Below are 23,453 nucleotides of genomic sequence, written 5' to 3'. Positions count from 1 at the left end.
TATTCTAACATTTCAAGTAGAATGCATTTGAGAAAGAACTTAAAAAAGAGCTTGACATTCAACGTTGTGCATGAATTGTAGCCAACAGATTATGATGCAATATAATTACAAGATATCCATAGATATCCCCCCACATTCCCTGAATTTAATCACAAAGAATTACTGTTATATTGACATTAATCCGGCCAGTTGGGTCTAAAATAATATAATCTGTAAAACAAAGTGAAAAAAATGAGGGCACCAATACATTTCCTCGGGCGCATTTGGCCATTTGGTACTGAACATAACAAAACGCCTTCATGTTTGTTTAATGTGCCTTGCGTAAAATGCTCTCTATGTCCCTGCCCGAATTAGTCATCTGCTTGTTTTTGTAACAAAATGAAAGAGGATTTAAATGGTTAATTGTAGCGACAGGAATCACACGTGATTGAATTCTTGGCGGATCATATCAGCCCACTGTCCCGCTTGGTCCTCCCTGTTTCACGGGTCTTTGTTCATGATCTCCTAAATCCCACCCACTTGAAACGAAGAAAAGAGTAAGAAAAAACTCGCGCTCGCACAGAAACCTTGCTTTCACTGTAACCGGGACCAGAGTAGAGTCGTTAAAGTGCATCCCGGACTGACCTCATGATGGAGGCGGACAGTTGTTTATCTTTCTCTTCGCAGCCAAACCGGACAACACTGAATAGCTCTCCCGGTTTGGATCAGAATAGTTCTGGAGGTTCGTTCCTTCCCTGCGATGAACTACAGAAAAGTACACATCTTCCTCTCGCTCACCGTCTGAGTCTCCGGGATCAGGGTGACTTCTACAGCTCAAGCTCCATGGGACGGTTTAACGACGGCGCGCCCGCGGACTTTACGCACGGGGCAGCCTCCACGAATCCTCGCGCCTTGCCCAACAAACACAGCAAATACATGGAAAATATTAATCAGGACCAAAAGATTTTATCAGTAAGCGGGAAGGGCTCGTTTTATGACAATTACTCGGAGGGTAAGTGGAGTTTTTATTAAAACAATCGAAATCACGGCCATCAGTGTGTGAGGCTACGAAAATAGTAATACTTATCATAATAATCGTTATTATTATTAATATTATTATAACGTAGGCTATTTACCAAAATAATATAGGCCTAACTGAATAATGTCATGAGTCTATTGCCTGTGGAAACCGTTTGACTTATCAAACATTGGCCAAAATCCATCGTGATAAAGATAATGGAGATCAACATTTCTGTAGGTGGCTACCTCAAATTGTTTCAAGTTTGACTTTATAGTGTGGTGACTCGGATAAATATATTTTCAGAGTTTCTTTGGCGCTGCACAGCCTGCGTATTTTTCAAGGCCTTGGACAAAAACGTCTCCAATGATCGTAATTAATTTTCTCTAAATGTCTGATTTTAATTGTTCACCTACAATTGTATTACTATTCAGCTTGTTTGAATAGATTATGATAGTGTTCCAAAGTGTTCCACAGCAGGCCCGGATCAAAGAAATCTCCCCCCAAAACGGAATTACTTTGTAGTATAGATCTGAATGCTGCTACGGCTTACTTAGTCCACACGTGATAATACTAGGCTGGCATATTGAATTAGGCCTATATTCTGTTCCTTGCGAGCTCTTTTTCAGAACTTTATTTATTTTTTTGGTGCACATAATCTCCCCATTGTTGCCTATAAAATGTTGAAACACCATGGCATGTTATAAGCCTAGACGACTACAAAATGATATAGCCCACGTAATTGTCTAGGCCTACTCAAATTAATGTGCAACTATATCTAAAAATGTATTTTAGCCTTTAGGCTACCTTAGTTTTGTCACCAAGTGTAGGCTATCACAATGTAAAAATCACTTGGTAAAAGTGGACGCACATCACTGGTGATAAATATGTCATCGGGTTTTATCTGCACTTGACACTGGTAGTCACAATTAGTTTTGATGTAAAGTGCGAGCGGGCCAAAGGTCAGAAAGTGACTGAGCCGTCTAGGTGCGTGATTACGGCGTCCGTGCAGGAAGCTTCCACCCGTGCGGTATAAACACGTCAACCCCGTGCAGCCTTCACAAAATACATTCATACATTTAAATAATAATAATAATACAGCTAGAGTTTATTTGAAATTGATCATGTTTCTTATCTGAAAGTTCTGTTTTTGTTTCTGAATAGCTAAGTAAAGTTGCACCAATCCAAATTAGATTCTCAAGATGTTCTTTATGCAAAATTTGACTCCGTGTCATTTTGTTGTTTACGTCAAACTTTTTAGATTACATTTTCTTTTTCAATATCATCACATTTAACCACATTAGAACATTCTCAAAATAATTTTAAAATATATTCAATTCATTAATACCATTGAATTCAAAATTAGAACTAGATTAACTTAAAGATATAAAAACTGAAAATGCAAATGAGATAAAACTTTGGCCAACTCAGATGTTTTGATAATGTAATGTGAGATTTGATCAACAAAAAAATATATATATTTGGCTTGAAGCATGCAACAATACAGCAGTCCAAGTTTGAAACACTCGATTAAACTTGTATAATATCCCATGAACTCCAGTCTTAGGATATGACATGGTTCTTCAGTATTATTTATTGAAGTTTTGAAATCCATCCTCTAAAGTTGCCAATGAAGGCATGTGAGTCCTGATAAGGACTTAGTGATGTATGTGTTCAGAATAACATTCATATCAGTCTGATTCATGTTGTTGCCAAAGACAGCCATATGATGGAGCGGAGAACCTCCATCTCGACAGTTTATCTTCATCTGAAATCTAGATAACAGGTCTGATGTCAAATTGACTGGATGATATTCTATTTCCACAGGCTTTGACTGGTCTTGAATGATTTATTTTCTTAGATTCTTCAGATATTAGCAAACACAACCCACCCACGCACACTCACTTGACCACATACGCAGGCGTGCATCCACACACAGGAACGCACACACTAGTGCGTATGCACGCCGAGCACGCACGCACATGCATGCACACAAAGTTTAAAAAAATTAAAAACACCTAAATGAAAGAGTTTATTAAAATTTTCAAAATAGGGGTTGTTGACTATATAATACTGCGGTTCCTGAGACCCCCAAATATTGGTATGATTAGAATACTTTTTTTGGGACAAGAGCAATTCCATTTGTTGTCAGTCTGTGAACTCTAAAGCAGTTTAACCTGAGTGTTGGTTTTCTGGGTCAGATTTGAGTGGAGATGTGGGCCACATGACAGTTGCTTGCTGTCCAACATTCTGGGGCACAGTCAGACTCACACACCTTCAAAGGCAGACTAGTCTTCCTGTTTTGTCTATCGGTGCTTGGGTGGGGGGAGGGTTAGGGTTTAAGGATGGTAGAGCAGTGGGATGGTATACCACATAGCCTAAAAATGTTATAGAAATAAATTGATATATTGAGATAGGGGGATGATCAATTGATCAGGTATTCCTAACCTGAGATCTCATGCATGTTGACACTTCTTGACCCTTCACAGTCAAAAAATAATAATTTACAAATGCAAAATGATTCAAAAGAAAACATTTGACATTTGTAAAAGTACAATTACAAAAATGCACAACTTGTTACTAACGCTTCAAGACTTCAATCTCATTATCTAATCTGCATAAGAAGTCCATTATAAAATACTGTCCAACCCAATCCAATGCTCCCGAAATTTTACATTTTTCATTTACAGAACAAGAGGCCAGGGAGAGAACAGCTGAAATTTCCACGTGACGTCAGTATATACTCACATTGGTCCATTTGGACTTTATCTCGACTGCACAGTTTTGTAATGCATTTCACATACTGTGCATCTCCAATTACACTGGACCATAGGGAAAGAGGATGTGGGCTCTTGGTAAAAGCCAGCGGTGGAAAAAAAAATAATTTTGTTATACTTGAGTAAAAGTAAAGATTCCTTCATAGAAAATGAATCAAGTAAAAGTGAAAGTCACCCAGTAAAATACTACTTGAATTAAACGTCTAACAGTATTTGGTTTTAAATATACTTGAGTATCAAAATGTAAATGAAATTGCCAAAATATACTTAAGTATCTAAAGTAAAAAATAATTTCAAATTCCTTATATTAAGCAAACCAGACGCCACACTTTTATTTTATTTTTTTAAATGTATGGCTAGCCAGGGGCATGCTCCGACAACATTTATAAACAAAGGATTTGTGTTTTCGTGAGTCCACTCGATAAGAGGCAGTAGATGACCAGGGATGTTTTCTTGATTAGTGCGTGAATTGGACCATTTTCCTGTCCTGCTAAGCATTAAACATTTAAGGAGTACTTTAACGTGTCAGGGAAAATGTATGGAGTAAAAAAAGTACATACTTTTTTTTTTAGGAATGTAAGGAAGTAAAATAAATAGTTGTCAAAAAATATAAATAGTAAAGTAAAGTACAGATACCCCCAAAAAACGACTTAAGTAGTATTTTCAAGTACTTTTACTTAAATACTTTACACCACTGGTAAAAGCTACACTACAGAATGTCTGACGTCTTTTTAAATACTTATTCTTAGATTGTAAAATCTTAATAACCTCTTTCCAATCTCTTGGCATGATGAATTATAATGTGTGGTTGGATCTAAATAGACATCAGGGGGTTACATCCAAAATGGCATCCTTTTCCCTATATAGTGCACTACATTTGACCAGAGTCCTAAGGGTCCCTATTCCCTATATAGTGCACTACATTTGACCAGAGTCTTAAGGGTCCCTATCCCCTATATAGTGCACTACTTTTGACCAGAGTCCTAAGGGTCCCTATTCCCTATATAGTGCACTACATTTGACCAGAGTACAAAGGGTCCCTATCCCCTATATAGTGCACTACATTTGACCAGAGTCCTAAGGGTCCCTATCCCCTATATAGTGCACTACATTTGACCAGAGTCCTAAGGGTCCCTATTCCCTATATAGTGCACTACATTTGACCTGAGTCTTAAGGGTCCCGGTCAACAGTAATGCACTACATTGGGTAAAGGGTTTCCATTTTGTAGACGCAGGACAGGAATGTTGTGTTACGGTGAAAGAAAAGCCCTCTGTTTTGGGACAGAAATTGAATTAGGTTGATGTTAAATGACTGCTCTCGAATGGTCCCTGTGTGAGGCTTTAGGACATGTATATTACTTTAGGACATAGGGAGAGTGCAGATACTGAAGGAGAGTGATTCTCTTCTGGGACCGCAGAGTTAGACATACTGTAACAAGGCAACAGTAAACATGTCGTCCCTACGAATGATGCCCCCCCCGCGCGTGTGACTAACAAATTTAACTTAATAACTATTACTGTAATGTAGCAACGTACTAACGGACGGAGACAGATCCACAGTCCCCTCCCTGTTTTCATTGTGAGGGACAATTAACATGAACAATAACATCCATACATCTATCTACAGTCCAGTCATCCAAACACACCCAGAGTAAAACATTATGGTACAGTCCAGTCATCCAAACACGCCCAGAGTAAAACATTATGGTACAGTCCAGTCATCCAAACACGCCCAGAGTAAAACATTATGGTACAGTCCAGTCATCCAAACACACCCAGAGTAAAACATTATGGTACAGTCCAGTCATCCAAACACGCCCAGAGTAAAACATTATGGTACAGTCCAGTCATCCAAACACGCCCAGAGTAAAACATTATGGTACAGTCCAGTCATCCAAACACGCCCAGAGTAAAATATTATGGTACAGTCCAGTCATCCAAACACACCCAGAGTAAAACATTATGGTACAGTCCAGTCATCCAAACACGCCCAGAGTAAAACATTATGGTACAGTCCAGTCATCCAAACACGCTCAGAGTAAAACATTATGGTACAGTCCAGTCATCCAAACACACCCAGAGTAAAACATTATGGTACAGTCCAGTCATCCAAACACGCCCAGAGTAAAACATTATGGTACAGTCCAGTCATCCAAACACGCCCAGAGTAAAACATTATGGTACAGTCCAGTCATCCAAACACACCCAGAGTAAAACATTATGGTACAGTCCAGTCATCCAAACACGCCCAGAGTAAAACATTATGGTACAGTCCAGTCATCCAAACACACTCAGAGTAAAACATTATGGTACAGTTCAGTCATCCAAACACGCCCAGAGTAAAACATGATGGTACAGTCCAGTCATCCAAACACGCCCAGAGTAAAACATTATGGTACAGTCCAGTCATCCAAACACACTCAGAGTAAAACATTATGGTACAGTCCAGTCATCCAAACACGCCCAGAGTAAAACATTATGGTACAGTCCAGTCATCCAAACACACCCAGAGTAAAACATTATGGTACAGTCCAGTCATCCAAACACGCCCAGAGTAAAACATTATGGTACAGTCCAGTCATCCAAACACACTCAGAGTAAAACATTATGGTACAGTTCAGTCATCCAAACACGCCCAGAGTAAAACATGATGGTACAGTCCAGTCATCCAAACACGCCCAGAGTAAAACATTATGGTACAGTCCAGTCATCCAAACACACTCAGAGTAAAACATTATGGTACAGTCCAGTCATCCAAACACGCCCAGAGTAAAACATTATGGTACAGTCCAGTCATCCAAACACGCCCAGAGTAAAATATTATGGTACAGTCCAGTCATCCAAACACACCCAGAGTAAAACATTATGGTACAGTCCAGTCATCCAAACACGCCCAGAGTAAAATATTATGGTACAGTCCAGTCATCCAAACACACCCAGAGTAAAACATTATGGTACAGTCCAGTCATCCAAACATGCCCAGAGTAAAACATTATGGTACAGTCCAGTCATCCAAACACACCCAGAGTAAAACATGATGGTACAGTCCAGTCATCCAAACACGCCCAGAGTAAAATATTATGGTACAGTCCAGTCATCCAAACACACCCAGAGTAAAACATTATGGTACAGTCCAGTCATCCAAACACACCCAGAGTAAAATATTATGGTACAGTCCAGTCATCCAAACACACCCAGAGTAAAACATTATGGTACAGTCCAGTCATCCAAACATGCCCAGAGTAAAACATTATGGTACAGTCCAGTCATCCAAACACACCCAGAGTAAAACATTATGGTACAGTCCAGTCATCCAAACACACTCAGAGTAAAACATTATGGTACAGTCCAGTCATCCAAACACACCTGGAGTAAAACATTATGGTACAGTCCAGTCATCCAAACACACCTGGAGTAAAACATTATGGTACAGTCCAGTCATCCAAACACGCCCAGAGTAAAACATTATGGTACAGTCCAGTCATCCAAACACACCCGGAGTAAAACATTATGGTACAGTCCAGTCATCCAAACACACCCAGAGTAAAACATTATGGTACAGTCCAGTCATCCAAACACACTCAGAGTAAAACATTATGGTACAGTCCAGTCATCCAAACACACCTGGAGTAAAACATTATGGTACAGTCCAGTCATCCAAACACACCTGGAGTAAAACATTATGGTACAGTCCAGTCATCCAAACACGCCCAGAGTAAAACATGATGGTACAGTCCAGTCATCCACTCATCATGGAATCCATAAGGTGTCGAAAGCGTTCCACAGAGATGCTGGTCCATGTTGACTCCATTGATGTTGACTCCATTGCTTCCCACAGTGTGATGTTGGTTGGATGTCCTTTGGGTGGTGGACCATTCTTGACACAAATGGGAAACTGTTGAGCGTGAAAAACCCAGCAGCGTTGCAATTCTAGACACAAACCGGTGCGCCTGGCACCTTCTACCATAGCCCGTTCAAAGGAACTTAAAACTTTTGTCGCGCCCATTCACCTTCTGAATGGCACACATACACAATCCATGTCTCATTTGTCTCAAGGCTTAAAAATCCTTCTTTAACCTGTCTCTTCTCTTCATCTACACTGGAGTGAATTCACCTGGTCAGTCTATGTCATGGAAAGAGCAGCTGTTGATGATGTTTTGTAGACTCAGTGTAGATTGCCATTTCATTGGTTTGTTATTTTATACACACAATCGTACTTTCTATCAAATATGGGTCAAATGGGGGTCAAATTTCTAACTTTCTAAATGGTTTAATACATTTGGGACTCACACATCAGAGTTTGTTTTCTGCTCAGTGATTCAAGACCTTCATTTAAGGAAGGGTGTTGACAGCGAATCAAAACAAACCGTGTTGCAGTAGGCTGGAATGTTGTGTCTGGTCAAATCTGACTAAACCATCATTTATTTCTAACTAAAGTTGATTTCCAACACTATCTCATTTGTTCATGTAGTAAAACGATACCACAAGCAGATCACTTTAGTGTTTTACCATAATACTACAGTTACCTCTCATGTCGACGTTTCTCATCAGGCCTTCATACCTCGTATTGGGGGAGGAGGAGCTGGGAGACCCCTGAGACAACATGGGAAGGTTCTCGTTCAGATCTTAGTCGTATCTACCGGAGAAAAGACAAGCCTGCGTGGCTGCATCCTGTTTATTATTTTCCAGAATGTTACGTTGCTGCCTCTTACAGTTAATGAATTCAGTTTATTATTATGGAGAATATTGCGTTTGCTGCCAGTGGACATTAATGAACCACCCCTAGTCAGCCTTAGGTTAGCGGTGTAATCTGAGCATCTCTGTGTGACAATATTACCACGGGTAGACATCTGAGCCTTGCTTAAACACAGAAATGTACTTTGTGCGCGCGCACACACACACGCACGCACGCGCGCGCACACACACACACACACACACACTTTGTTTTGAACATGTAACCACCATTCTCTCTTTCCCTCCCTGTATGCTCCTCCCTCAGCCAGAGAGAAGGCGGGTCCCAAGCCCATTGGCTATCCCGTGATTGGCTCAGACTGCTGCATCAAGCTGAAGGAGCCAACCAACGGTCTCCAACCAGGGGACTCCATAGCAGACTCCATCGACCTATCGGGCAAGAACAAGAAACGTCGTAACCGCACCACGTTCAGTACCTTCCAGTTGGAGGAGCTGGAGAAAGTGTTTCAGAAGACTCACTACCCTGACGTTTACGCCCGGGAACAGCTGGCCCTCAGGACCGAACTCACAGAGGCCCGTGTACAGGTAGAAGAATGCCACGCTACACAGAAAATACAAAGTCCCCTCTACCCATGCTGCTATAGTAGCTAACAGAGTTTGCAATAGTATTAGATATTTGTCACCCCCCCAGATGAATCAGTATCCCAGGGCCTATTTCTATGTTCTATTGTAACAAATTGAAGCCAAATTCTTTCAGGCAGGTAGGAACGTGGCAAGGCAGGGATCCTATATAATGGTAGAGAAAAATCATCTCTCCAATCTCTTCCTTAGTCTCTCTCTTGATTCGTCAGGTGTGGTTCCAGAACCGCCGGGCCAAGTGGAGGAAGAGAGAACGCTATGGGAAGATCCAGGAGGTGCGAAACCACTTTGCTGCTACGTATGATATCTCGACGTACCAGGTACACCCTGACACATAGATCTTTGGTCACGACATACGATATCTCCCTCCTGCCTCCCTCCAATAGGTACTAGATAACATACACACTGACACAAAGATCTTTGGTCATGACATACGATATCTCCCTCCTGCCTCCCTCGAATAGGTACTAGATAACATACACACTGACACAAAGATCTTTGGTCACGACATACAATATATCTACGCACAGGGGTGCAACTTTGGTTTTTAGAAGTGCAGTGGGAACATAATTATTATTTATATTTTTTATATATTTTTATATCCAGTCGGATAAACACTCCAAACAGCCAACCCGATCGCTCGGAGGCGTCCGCATGGTCCTAAAGCACACCGTCGCCTCTTTTTGTATCACATTCCAATGACAAAGCTGGGCGGGACAAAAAAATTGCAATTTCAGAATGTCCCCCCCCCCCCCAGTGAAAGTTGCGCCCCTGTCTCTACGTACCAGGTACACCCTGACACATAGATCGTTGGTCACTACATACGATATCTCCCTCCTGCCTCCCTCCAATAGGTACTAGATAGCATACACACTGACACATAGATCATAGTGGTCACTAGCTATAACCCTTCTATCATTATCATCACAGACTAATTAGAATCCTTTAAACCAATCAATCAACCAATCAAACCAATCAATAATGATATAGACCCCATACATTGAATTACCAAGCATTGGCATTTAAATTTCAAATAGCATGATGGGAATTACCTTTATGCAGCCTGTCAGTGGAGCGTCGTCATTGGTCTCTAATCAGACTGCTCTCTTCCTTTGTAGATGCAGAGCAACCTGTGGCCAGGTGCAGGAGGGGGGTCCGGCGGGGGCTGTGTCCTGGGCCCTGACACCATGTCTTCCTCCTGTATGAGCCCTTACCCCCATCCCCACAGCAACCTCCCCTCTGTGGGCTTCATGGGCATGCCCCCGTCCTCCAGCCACCCACACCACCCTCACCATCACCCCCAACACCACCCTGGCATCAACGGCCTCTACTCCCTCCACAGCTTCCCTGGGGCCCTCGGGGGCCACTCCTTTGAGCCGGGGCCTGAGACAGAGTATAAGTCATCCACTCTGTTGGCCATGCGGATGAAGGCTAAGGACCCTGGGAGTCTTCTATCCAGGCCTACATGACCACCACAGTGTCAGGGTCAGATCCCTACTATGTATTGACTGAGCTAATGCATTCACACACACATTCAAACTCAATCTTGTATGCTAGCAACCCGATGGATAGTTATGGCCACATGTATTTGTGTTCCTGCATGTTGAAATGACAGCAGAAGTCAAAACTCTACACGCATGCACGCACACACACACACACACACACACACACACACACACACACACACACACACACACACACACACACACACACACACGTATAATTAACCTTGTGGGGACACATAATTCAGTCCCATTCAGAATCCTATTTTCCCTAACCCCTATCCCTAAACCTAACCCTTACCTTAACCCCAAAACCTAACCGTAACCCCAAACTAACCCTAGCTCCTAACCCTGGTCGAAAACTAGCTCCCAACCCGAAAACGAACCCTCGCTCCTAACGCTAAACCAAATTCTAACCCTAACACTGATTGGCTCAAACCTTGACCGGAAACCACCTAGAAATAGCATTTGACCTTGTGGGGACTAACAAAATGTCCCCAGTTTGTAAAAATGTTGTTTTATTTAAAATATTCCTGTGGGGACTTTTGGTCCCCGCAAGTATAGTTAAACACACACACACACACACACACACACACACACACACACACACACACACACACACACTCACACTCACACACACACACACACACACACACACACACACACACACACACACACACACACACTCACACTCACACTCACACTCACACTCACACTCACACTCACACTCACACTCACACTCACACTCACTCACACACACACACACACTTTCAACATACACCTTCGCTACTTTCCTCCAAATAATGTAACATTGCCGTAAACCCACAGACTTCAGACCATGACAGGACCGACCATTTGTTTGAGTTTGTTAGGCCACCATCAGGCACAAAACCTGCCATTTTGCAGACATTTTTATTGAATCCAGATCTGAGCATTATCACAAACATAGTGAGACCAAAGAATATAAAAACAATATTATTTAAATATGTAAGATGTAGATGTTAATAAAGTACAGTACCAGTCAAAAGTTTGGACACACCTACTCAATTCAAGGGTTTTTCTTTATTTTTACTATTTTCTACATTGTCAGAATACTAGTGAAGACATCAAAACTATGAAATAACACATATGGAATCATGTAGTAACCAAAAAAGTGTTAAACAAATCAAAATATATTTTATATTTGAGATTCTTCAAAGACCCACCACCCTTTGCCTTGATGACAGCTTTGCACACTCTTGGCATTCTCTCAACCAGCTTCATGAGGTAGTCACCTGGAAATCATTTCAATTAACAGGTGTGCCTTGTTAAAAGTTAATTTGTGGAATTTCTTTCCTTCTTAATGCATTTGAGCCAATCAGTTGTGTTGTAACAAGGTAGTGTGGTATACAGAAGATAGCCCTATTTGGTAAAATACCAAGTCCATGTTATGGAAAGAACAGCGCAAAGAGAAACAACAGTCCACCATTACTTTAATTAGACATGAAGGTCAGTCAATCCAGAAAATGTCAAGAACTTTGAACGTTTCTTCAAGAGCAGTTGCAAAAACCATCAAGCGCTATGATGAAACTGGCTCTCATGAGGACCGCCAAAGGAAAGGAAGACCAGAGTTACCTCTGCTGCAGAGGATAAGTTCATTAGAGTTAGAAATTGCCTCAGACATTGCAGCCCAAATAAATGCTTCAGAGTTCAAGTAACAGACACATCAACTTCAACTGCTCAGAGGAGACTGAATCAGGCCATGGTTGAATTTCTGCAAAGAAACCACTACTAAAGGACATCAATAATAAGAAGAGACTTGCTTGGGCCAAGAAATAAGAGCAATGGACATTAGACCGGTGGAAATCTGTCGATTTGGAGTCCAAATGTGAGATTTTTGTTTCCAACCACCGTGTCTTTGTGAGACGCAGAGTAGGTGAACGGATCATCTCCCATGTGTGGTTTCCACCATGAAGCATGGAGGAGGAGGTGTGATGGTGTGGGGGTGGTTTGCTGATGACACTGTCTGTGATTTATTTAGAATTCAAGGCCCACTTAACCAGTGTGGCTACCACAGCATTCTGCAGTGATACACCATCCCATCTGGTTTGCGCTTAGTGGGTCTATCATTTGTTTTTCAACAGGACAAAGACCCCAAACACACCACCAGGCTGTGTAAGGGCTATTTGACCAAGGAGAGTGCTGGAGTGCTGCATCAGATGACCTGGCTTCCACAATCACCCGACCTCAAACCATTTGAGATGGTTTGGGATGAGTTGGACCGCCAAGTGAAGGAAAAGCAGCCAACAAGTGCTCAGCATACGTGGGAACTCCTTCAAGACCGTTGAAAAAGCATTCCTCACGAAGCTGGTTGAGAGAATGCCAAGAGTGTGCAAAACTGTCATCAAGGCAAAGGGTGGCTACTTTGAAGAATTTAAAATCTAAAATATATTTTTTATATGTTTAACACTTTTTTTTTGGTTACTACATGATTCCATATTTGTTACTTCATAGTATTGATGTCTATCATTCTACAATGTTGAAAATTGTAAAAATAAATAAATAAAAACCCATGATTGAGTGGGTGTGTCCAAACTTTTGACTGGTAATGTATGTGATGTATGTTGTACTTTATTGATCCACAATAAAGGGTTTCATCTGTTTACTGCCTCCAATCGTCAGAGGGAAAATGTTTCCGCTAATGTAGGTTATGGGCAGAGGTAGATTTGAACAACTACTTTGGCTACGACCTTTACTGACTGTGGTGTGATCAGACTATACAACATCCAGGACTACAACAGCTGTCAGTCGGTTGAGGTGTGCTGTGGTGTGTGTGTGTGTGTGTGTGTGTGTGTGTGTGTGTGTGTGTGTGTGTGTGTGTGTGTGTGTGTGTGTGTGTGTGTGTGTGTGTGTGTGTGTGTGTGTGTGTGTGTGTGTGTGTGTAGCAGTATAGCTGCATAGCTGGCCTCACTTCAAGAGACCTTTGGCTGGCACCCCATGCATCAGTTTAAAGTGGCAGGTCCATTAATGAAAAACTAACTGAGCGACCGCACTAAGCCGCTGATGATGAAGTGTAGGGTGGCTATAGGGCCTCCTATAGTCCCTACTCTGCATCGAAAAGGCAAGGTTTTTGCTAAAACAGTAAAATAATCCTGCAGCAACAATTATAATTAATGAACATTTTGTAGGGGTTGATATACAGTCTTTTTTCGTGAAAGAAGTCTGAAATGTCAAAGTCCAAATGATAAAACTTCAGAAGTCGTTTTTAAACCTTAAATACACAACAAGTTTTACATTTCCTGCTTTGCAGAAAATTTCAAATGCAACAGGGTGATCAAATTAATATCCAGCATTTCACGTCTGTCAAATAAGGGATGAGCTATACAGTGCCTTCAGAAAGTATTCACACCCCTTGACTTTTTCCACATTTTGTTGTGTTACAGCCTGAATTTAAAATTGATTTTGATGTAGATTTTTTTTGGTCACTGTCCTACACACAATACCCTATAATGATTATGTTTTGGGCAAATTAATAATAAATGAAAAGCTGGGTTTGTTAGCGCAAACCTAAATCAATTCAGGAGTAAAAAAGTCACATAAGTTGCATGGACTCTGTGTGCAAAAATAATGTTTACATGATTATCTGTAAGGTCCCTCAGTCGAACTGTGCATTTCAAACACAGATTCAACCACAAAGACCAGGCAGGTTTTCCAATGCCTTGCGAAGAAGGGCACCTATTGGTAGATGGGTAAAAAAATAAAAATAGCTGGCATTGAATACCCCCTTTGAGCATGGTGAAGTTATTTATTACACTTCAGGTGGTGTATCAATACACTCAGTCACTACAAAGATACAGGCGTCCATCCTAACTGAGTTCCCGGAGAGGAAGGAAACAGCTCAGGGATTTCACCATGAGGCCAATGGTGACTTTAAAACAGTTACAGAGTTTAATGGCTGTGAAAGGAGAAAAGTGAGGATGGATCAACAACATTGTAGTTACTCTACAATACCAACATAAATGACAGAGTGAAAAGAAGGAAGCCTGTGGAGATTAAAAATATTCCATCATGCATCTTGTTTCCATTAAGGGACTAAAGTAGTACTGCAGAAAATGTGGCAAAGTCATTTTTTGTTGTTGTCCTGAATGCAAAGTGTTGTGTTTGGATGCAAAAACCTAAAACACAAGGCCAAATCTACACTATAGTTTCTACCAAGAAGCCAGTGAATGTTCCTGAGTGGCTATTTTGACATCTAATGGCAAGACTTGAAAATGACTGTCTAACAATGATCAACAACTAATTTGACAGAGTTTGAAGAATAAAACATTTTAAAAAATGGGCAAATGTTGCATAATCCAGGTGTGGAAAGCTCTAAGACTCATAGTCATAATCACTGCCAAAGGTGCTTATATAAAGTCATGACTCAGGGATGTACGGTGCATTCGGAAAGTATTTAGACCCCTTGACATTTTCCACATTTTGTTACGTTACAGCCTTATTCTAAAATGGATTAAATAAAAAAAAATGTCCTCATCAATCTACACACAATACCCCATAATGACATCATAATACCCCATAATGACATCATAATACCCCATAATGACAAGGCAAAAACATGTTTTTAGAAATGTTTGATAATTTATTAAAAATAAATAACAGAAATACCTTATTTACATAAATATTCAGACCCTTCGCTATAAGACTCGAAATTGAGTTCAGGTGCATCCTGTTTCCATTGATCATCCTTGAAATGTTTCTACAACAGGATTGGAGTTCACCTGTGGTAAATTAAATTGTTTGGACATGATTTGGAAAGGCACACACCTGTCTATATAAGGTCCCACAGTTGACAGTGTATGTCAGAGCAAAAACCAAGCCATGAGGTCAAAGGAATTGTGCTTAGAGCGCCGAGCCAGAATTGTATCGAGGCATAGTTGTGGGGAAGGGTACCAAAAAATGTCTGCAGCATTGAAGGTCACACAATGGCCTTTATCATTCTTAAATTGAACAAGTTTGGAACCACCAAGACTTAATAGAGCTGGCCGCCTGGCCAAACTGAGCAATCGGGGGGGCAGGGTCTTGGTCAGGGAGGTGACCAAGAACACGATGGTCACTGAGAGTACTTCTGTGGGGATAGGAGAACCTTTCAGATGGACAACCATCTCTGCAGCATTCCACCAATCAGGCCTTTATGGTAGAGTGGCCAGACGGAAGCCACTAGGCACATGACAGTTGAAGTTTGCCAAAAGGCACCTAAAGACTCTTAGACCATGAGAAACAAGATTCTCTGGTCTGATGAAACCAAGATTGAACTCTTTGGCCTGAATGTCAAACTAGTCACGTCTTGAGGAAACCTGGAACCATCCCTACGGTGAAGCAAGGTGGTGGCAGCATCATGCTGTGGGGAGGTTTTTCAGAGGCAGGGACTGGGAGACTAGTCAGGGTCGAGGGAAAGATGAACGGAGCAAAGTACAGAAAGATCCTTGATGATAACCTGCTCCAGAGCGCTCAGGACCTCAGACTGGGGCGAAGGTTCACCTTCCACCAGGACAACGACCCTAAGCACACAGCCAAGACAATGCAGGATTGGCTTCATGACAAGTTTCTTAATGTCCTTGATTCTGGACTTGAACCCGATCAAACATCTCTGGAGAGACCTGCAAATAACTGTGCAGCGATGCTCCCCATCCAACAAGACAAAGCTTGAGTGGATCTGCAGAGAAGAATGGGAGAAACTCCCCAAATACAGGTGTTCCAAGCATATAGCGTCATACCCAAGAAGACTTGAGGCTGTAATCGCTGGCAAAAGTTCTTCAACAAATTACTGAGTAAAGGTCTGAATACTTGATATTTCATTTTTTTTTCTAATAAATTAGCAAAAAAAAATTGAAAATGTGTTTTTGCTTTGTCATTATGGGGTATTATGTGTAGATTTATGGGGGGGGGGGGGGACGATTTAATCAATTTTAGAATAAGGCTGTAACGTAACAAAATGTGGAAAAAGTTAAGGGGTCTGAATACTTTCTGAATGCACTGTGTGAGATAGCACATTTATTGAAAATTAAATACAGAACTAACATTTTTAAATACATGTTTTCATGAAGTCATTATGGGGAATTGTGTGCAGATCGGTGAGAAAGAAACACAATTTAATGAATACATTTTGAATTCAGGCTGTAACACAACAAACATGTGGAAGGTGCATGAATACTTTCTGAAGGCCCCGTAAGTCTCACTGAAGAAATTGGGATTATAATTCCCCGGTCCTTTTATCTATATCACAATGAGTATTTTATGGAGAGGTGATTCATTATTCTTTACTGATAGGCTCTTGCCTTGACACAGCGGTGGTGTGCCGTGATTCCCCACATTACAAAATGGGTTTCAATGACCCAGAGTTACTGTAACTCAATGGTGAACGTGCATATAGATGTGACGTCATTGTTTTTAGCACTATCCACAGAGTTTTTAAACTACGGCGTGCGCCAAGGTTCAATTCACCAATAAATTGGGATTATGTATACTGTGCTAATGACTATAGAGAAAAGAGTAGGTGGGAATGTACAACGAGGCATTTGTTGTAAGTTCAGCCGCCATTTCAATTCACCGCTGCTATTGGGGTCTCTTTAGACCATTGGGAAGAGTGCCCCCTACTGGCCTTCTGACAACACATCCAGCACCATCTCCCATCCAAGGATCAACCATGCCCACTCTGCAGGGCAGATTAATTTAAGAGTCAATAAAGCCAGCAGTGGGAAGCAGGCGGATGGTGGGGCTGCTGGCTACTATTGATTGGAGGAAGATGAAGATTCATGAGAGAGAACTTAATTTTTTGTCTGTGTCTACTGTCTTCACATCATTGGATGGTGCTGCTCTGATATGTAGAGTTACGTGCCACCACCCAATCTGGTAAACATAACAAGATGCCCACTCCGTGTCAGCTAGCCTTACACGATAATCTGGGTGATTTTCGTTAAACCATCATCTCTGGGTTAAAAACAAAAATTATTTACTGTGAAAGATAGATCATTCAAAGCTACTTTTGATTCCCCAAGTGGTTAGATTGCTATGGGCAAATATTTGGTACACACTCTTTACATTCTATCTACTCTCCCTCTAGTAACTTCAGTACTATAACAGCAATGCTGGAACTGATTAGCTGCCAGCCAGTCCCCTCCCGGCCTCCCCTGATCTGTGTCGTGTTTTGTGCAAGACGACATGTGGTTCCAATAGAGGAGCTGAGCAGACTGGAGGGAGTGTAAAGCTAACCCGTCAGAGACACTTTCCACACCCACATACAGCCTTCAAATTCCAGCCAGACCCTAGGAGACAGCCGCAGGGCCATATTCATTAGGCACCAAACTGAAGAAAGCAGACCGAAACAGAGAGGGACGACTACCTGAACTAAGACAACGCTCATTTTCGTTTTCTGTTGCAGACTGTTTTAAAACGTTTTCCGTTGTGCGCCCCCACTGAATATACCCTGGCACTCACTCTCCAGCTACACAACCCAAGCACTGATTAAACATACGATTAAGTAGAATAGATAAGAGGAGCCTTCAGAACAGATCAGGAACTAAGGAGAATGATGGACGGCGTGTGGAAAGCAAGCTGAGGAAATAGTGTATAATGGCTTATAGGACATTATCACAATGAATGAGTCATTTGGTCCCTCAAAGTAGCATTTACTGTAATGTTTAATGCAGAGGTATCAGACTCTCAAAATAGACGTATTAAACTTTAAAATCAGACAGAGTAAATGTTTAACCATTACATAGGGAGATACAGTGAAATTGACGTGTCTAAAATTGAACAGTACACTGCTTTACCTCAGACGGTTGTAAAAACAGCAGTCATATAGTAAGTACCGCAAATGTTTTGTCGTATAAGAACAGTAGTTCATCAACTGTCCCTGTTCATTGCAAATCTTGAGACAAAATTATTAAAACATCTCTCTAAAGCCTGGTCAGTCACAGTGAAATGGAACTATTTTAACCTGGAAAATAGTGTGTACAGTACATTGAATTGGCTACCTAAATTGTATTCCAAGTAGACTAAGGAGCTTGTGTCTATTAACTCAGTAAACCAGGCTATAATATGCCGGCCTGCCCTGCGTTGCTGTTTATCATTGGTGCATGAGAGTCATCCATCAAAAACACTACAGAGGGGCAAACGGCTTAGGTCCGAGGTGTGTAACAACCGTTCCATCTCTGACACACACACACACACACACACACACACTCTTTATCCAGGGTCATTGGGTGAGGGCTGTCACTGGCGCCTGTACATCCATATATTAACCTCATTACCCAAAAGAAAAGACATCTGAACGTGTCATTAAATCTGCAAAGTTGTCGTCCCGACCATAGTTTTAAAAAGTACACCGAGCTTTTGATCTATGCCAGAGATGTACCTTGACTGCAAGAGTAGTTCCCGAATCATAAACCAGAGAAGCAGTTTCTGTGCTTCTATTTTGAACAACTCACGCATCAGGCTCATGCCCATAAATCCAGGCCGTGTACTCATAAAAGCCTCTCAGAATAGGAGTGCAAATCTAATCTGTTTTAGCGTTATTATACGTGAGCGATAATCAATGAGGCGCTATGAGTTCCCTGGAAAATAATGAACTGAAGTGGAAGTTGTTGTTCCACGAAGCACTAGCGGAGTGGTACTAACCTTCCACGGAGTGGCATTATTTTCCAGAGAACTCATAGAGCCAGGAGTTGATTGTCCCCTGTTACACCATGCTAGAAATGTGTTCATTTGCCGCTAGAAATGTGTTCAACATCCATTAAAGTAGATAGCAAGTTTACTAGTTAGCTACAGTAGTTGCCTTGGTAACCAAATAAACAGACTTGACTATTAGCTAACCAGGCCATCAGTCCTAGCTTGCTATTATGAAAATTGAATTCAACAACACCAATAATGTTTTCAATTCGACGTTTGCTTTCAAAGGCAGCTCAATAGACCATGTAAGGGTGAACTATAGCCATTGAATTGTACCGTGCTGATATACAGTGCGTTGTAGGGAAATAATGCACGCTCTAGAATGTCCTTCAAGCCAATCAGAAATGACTATTCAACAATGCCATGGTATAATTTTTGATAATAATTAATAAAATATAAGATAGGGGGAACTGATCCTAGATCAGCACTCCTACTCTGAGACGCTTGCTGTGATTAAATGGCATTAACAGTTTTGTACCTATACTGTAAGTCCACAATTGGCAGCCTGCAGCGCAGGCCTAATCCCTACTGTAACTGTAAACATGAGAGGTAATACAATTAGGGTGAGAGAGCTCAGCTATACGTGTCAGGTTGCATTGGCTTGCTTTCACAGGAGAAAGGAAACATGAAAAAAATACTATAGTATTACTATATTTATATTGCTGTAGTGTTCACTGTAGTATTTACAGTTAACTATAGTATTAATACTGTAGTAAAAGAAAACTGTTGTATATGCACTATGTTAATTAATTGTAGTATACTGTAGTGTTTTTGTGGACTGTAGAATACTGTCGTATGTACTGTAGTGTTTTTGTGGACTGTAGAATACTGTCGTATGTACTGTAGTGTTTTTGTGGACTGTAGAATACTGTCGTATTTACTGTAGTGTTTTTGCAGACATTACTGTAGTATTTGCTATAGTGTTTTTATCTCGTTATCTTTGACATAAACGTGTAGACCTTCTCCTCGAGGAAATCTACTGGAGAAATACTAAAAGAGCACATTTTCTCAAATCTGTAGGCAACACAATATGGTCCATACTTGACATGTAAGTTTCTCACTTATGGGTGGCATAAATCGAGATATGGGGCGAGAGGAATGAGCAGCATATATGCTAATTAAATACTGTGGTATTTACTATAGTTAAAAAAGTGTTGTGTTTTTGAAGATTACTGTAATATTTACTACAGTGGGTTTTTTTTCAGAAACTACTGTAGTATTTACTATTGTATTCTATAGTATACTACAATATTCTATAGTAAGTACTTCACGATCAAGGGATACTACAGTGTGTAGTATAGTATTCTACAGTACACTACATCATTCTATAGTCTGTAATGCAGTATTCTAGTAAACTGTAGTATTTTTTCATGTGGGGAGAGCGGAGGGAAGTGGGATAGATTTAGCACCAAATCTAAAGCCAATATGTAGACATGCTGTATGTCAAACTTGAAAAAACAAACACTGAGAACCAGAGTTAACACATAGGCCGACCTAATTAGTTCAATCAATCACACCCCAAACATTTCTTCAAAACAGTATGGTCACAAAATGGTTGCCCTCAGAAATAGACTTGATCAGTAACAACACAGTATTAACTATAGGCCTATCAGTGACAAATATCTAATCTGAACAGGTGTATTGGGGGAGGGGCTTAAATACCTGTTGACCTGTTCCCCCTAGTTAGGGTCCCAGGGTAAACACTGACCCAAACTAAGATTACTAGGTCTGTCGCCGGCTGCTGATACCGAGACTCATAGGCTGTCTTACAAAATGTTCGACCAAAAGCACTTAGGATTGGTTTGAGAGGGAATTTCTCAAAATAACAGACAACAAAATGTTTATTCTGAAAAACGGAACAGGGTGTGTTCATAAATTCAATCTGGAGTGCCAGAGTGTGCTCAGAGTGCGCTCTGGGTGTTCGTAAATTCTGACCCTCTGGCTGAGGAGTAGGGTGGATTGGAGCGTTCTGACCTCACAATGACAGTCAAGCACCCAAAGCTAATTGGCTAATGTTGGCTAGCTTGCTAGCTACTTCCAGACACAAAGAGCACTTAACTCTGACCATTTTACTCGTCCTAGGAGAGCTGGTTAGGCTGTTTTCATGTTATCCAGAGCATTGGTGACTAACTGTGCTGCTGGCAACAATTTAATTATGCTTTTTTGACGATGTTTACTTACAACAGCCATATTCAGCAGGTGTTGGTATTGAGTGTTGGTAAATTCATTAGTTATTCTGCGCTCTGGCACACTCAAATGAGTGCTCTGAAATCGTAATAGACAGCCAAGGTGAATTTGCGAACTCACCCACTGTATACAGTAGCTCATGAATTTGCTCATCAAGACACTACTGCATGGTTACAAGACACTACTGCATGGTTACAAGACACTACTGCATGGTTACAAGACACTACTGCATGGTTACAAATAGCTTGTGGCTTTTGTACGCAACTCAGATGGTGCCATCCTGTGGCGAGATTGCAAAAGTGCAGCTTAAGATAGAGGTCAAAACAAATCAAAGTTTATTGGTTGTGTACACAGATTTGCAGATGTTATCGCAGGTGCAGTGAAATGCTTGTGTTTCTATCTTCAACAGTCCAGTAATAATACCCTAGCAAAACATTTTTACAAAACAATACACACCTAATCCAAAAAAGTCAAAAGAAGGAAATATCAGAACGAGCAACGTCAGAGTCCGGAATATTATATAGCATGGCATTGTTGAAGAATCGTTTCTGATTGGCTTGAATGGCATTCTAGAGCAGGGTTTCCTAAACTCGTTCTTGGGACTCGCCTGGGTGCACATTTAGGTTTTTGCCCTTAATTTGATCAATTGTGTAGTTGGCTGACAGCCGTGGTATATCAGACCGTATACCACAGGTATGACCCAAAAAATATTTGTACTGCTCTAATGACGTTGGAAAACAGTTCATAATAGCAATAAGGCACCTCAGGGGTTTGTGGTATATGGCCAATATACCACGGCTAAGGGCTGTGTCCAGGCCCTGATGGTTTGGTTAGCTAAACCAGTAAGTCTGTAATTTGGTTACCAAGACCACTACTGTAGTAATCTAGTAAACTTACTAGCTACTTCAGTGGTTGTTTAACACATTTCTAGAGGCAAATGAACACATTTATAGCAGCAAATGTGTTAAATTATAGCCATGGTATAAAAGGGACAATCAACTCCTGGCTCTATGCGTTCTCTGCAAAATGATGCAACTCCTTGGAAGGTTAGTTCCACTCCGCTAGAGCGGGGTGGAACACACCTTCCACCTTGTTCCTTAATTTCCATAGAACACATAGCCCCTTGTTGATGATCCCTTACTGCAGAGATTCCCAAACTCGGTCCTGGGGCCCTCCCTGGGTGCACATTTTGGTTTTTGCCCTAGCACTACACAGAGGATTCAAATCACCAACTCATCATCAAGCTTTGATTGTTTTTTTTCTTCCCCCCTCTTCAACTCTTGACCCAAACTGCTACAGACCTATATCTATCCTACCCTGCCTTTCTAAGGTCTTTGAAAGCCAAATCAACAAACAGATTACCGACCATTTCGAATCCCACCATATCTTCTCCTCTATGCAATCTGGTTTCAGAGCTGGTCATGGGTGCACCTCAGCCATGACCATACACACAACTAACTACCACCACCAAGTTCAATGCCAGATACTTTTCCCCCCAGAAGGTCTGAGTGGCAGTTGGAGGTGCCATTGTGATCATGAAGATGGTTTGCCTAAGACTACCACAATTACATTGTATAAATGTGTTTAAATTGTAAAATAATGACTAGTTAGGCTATAAGAAATACATTTTAATTTTTATCAATGGGTTAAGGCAAAGCAGAGATGACACACAAAACACGTTTCATTTCACCCATACAACAGTAACCTATTATTAATGTACAGAATGTTTACAATATCATAAACAATAGTGTTTTACATGTTCCAAATTACATTTAATATATATTCATACGGGTTTTGTCATGACAACAAGGTGAAGGTGCTCTTTACTCAAATGGCACAACCAGAATCATTCCGATTGAGCAAAGTGCAGCACATGACAACCGTCATGTATAACTGAGGGATGTTTCCTGTCATATCTGGAAAAGGACGAAGTAGAATCTGATGCTGCTGCAA

At 41.1% G+C, this 23,453-nt stretch overlaps 1 protein-coding gene across 1 annotated transcript; it reads left to right on the top strand.

Moving 5' to 3' along the window:
* Positions 1 to 607: 607 nt before the first annotated feature.
* LOC139417403 (homeobox protein aristaless-like 3) lies at positions 608 to 10,574 on the top strand. The gene is made up of 4 exons (XM_071166676.1): positions 608 to 991; positions 8,774 to 9,051; positions 9,318 to 9,425; positions 10,224 to 10,574. The coding sequence occupies exons 1-4, from the start codon at positions 628 to 630 to the stop codon at positions 10,572 to 10,574; spliced, it is 1,101 nt and encodes a 366-aa protein (XP_071022777.1). The 5' UTR covers positions 608 to 627.
* Positions 10,575 to 23,453: the final 12,879 nt, after the last annotated feature.

This window comes from Oncorhynchus clarkii, chromosome 9 (genome assembly GCF_045791955.1).
Source record: "Oncorhynchus clarkii lewisi isolate Uvic-CL-2024 chromosome 9, UVic_Ocla_1.0, whole genome shotgun sequence".
Lineage (NCBI taxonomy): Eukaryota > Metazoa > Chordata > Actinopteri > Salmoniformes > Salmonidae > Oncorhynchus > Oncorhynchus clarkii.
Note: the sequence above shows the minus strand (reverse complement) of the source record. Positions and strands in the feature narration are given on the sequence as shown.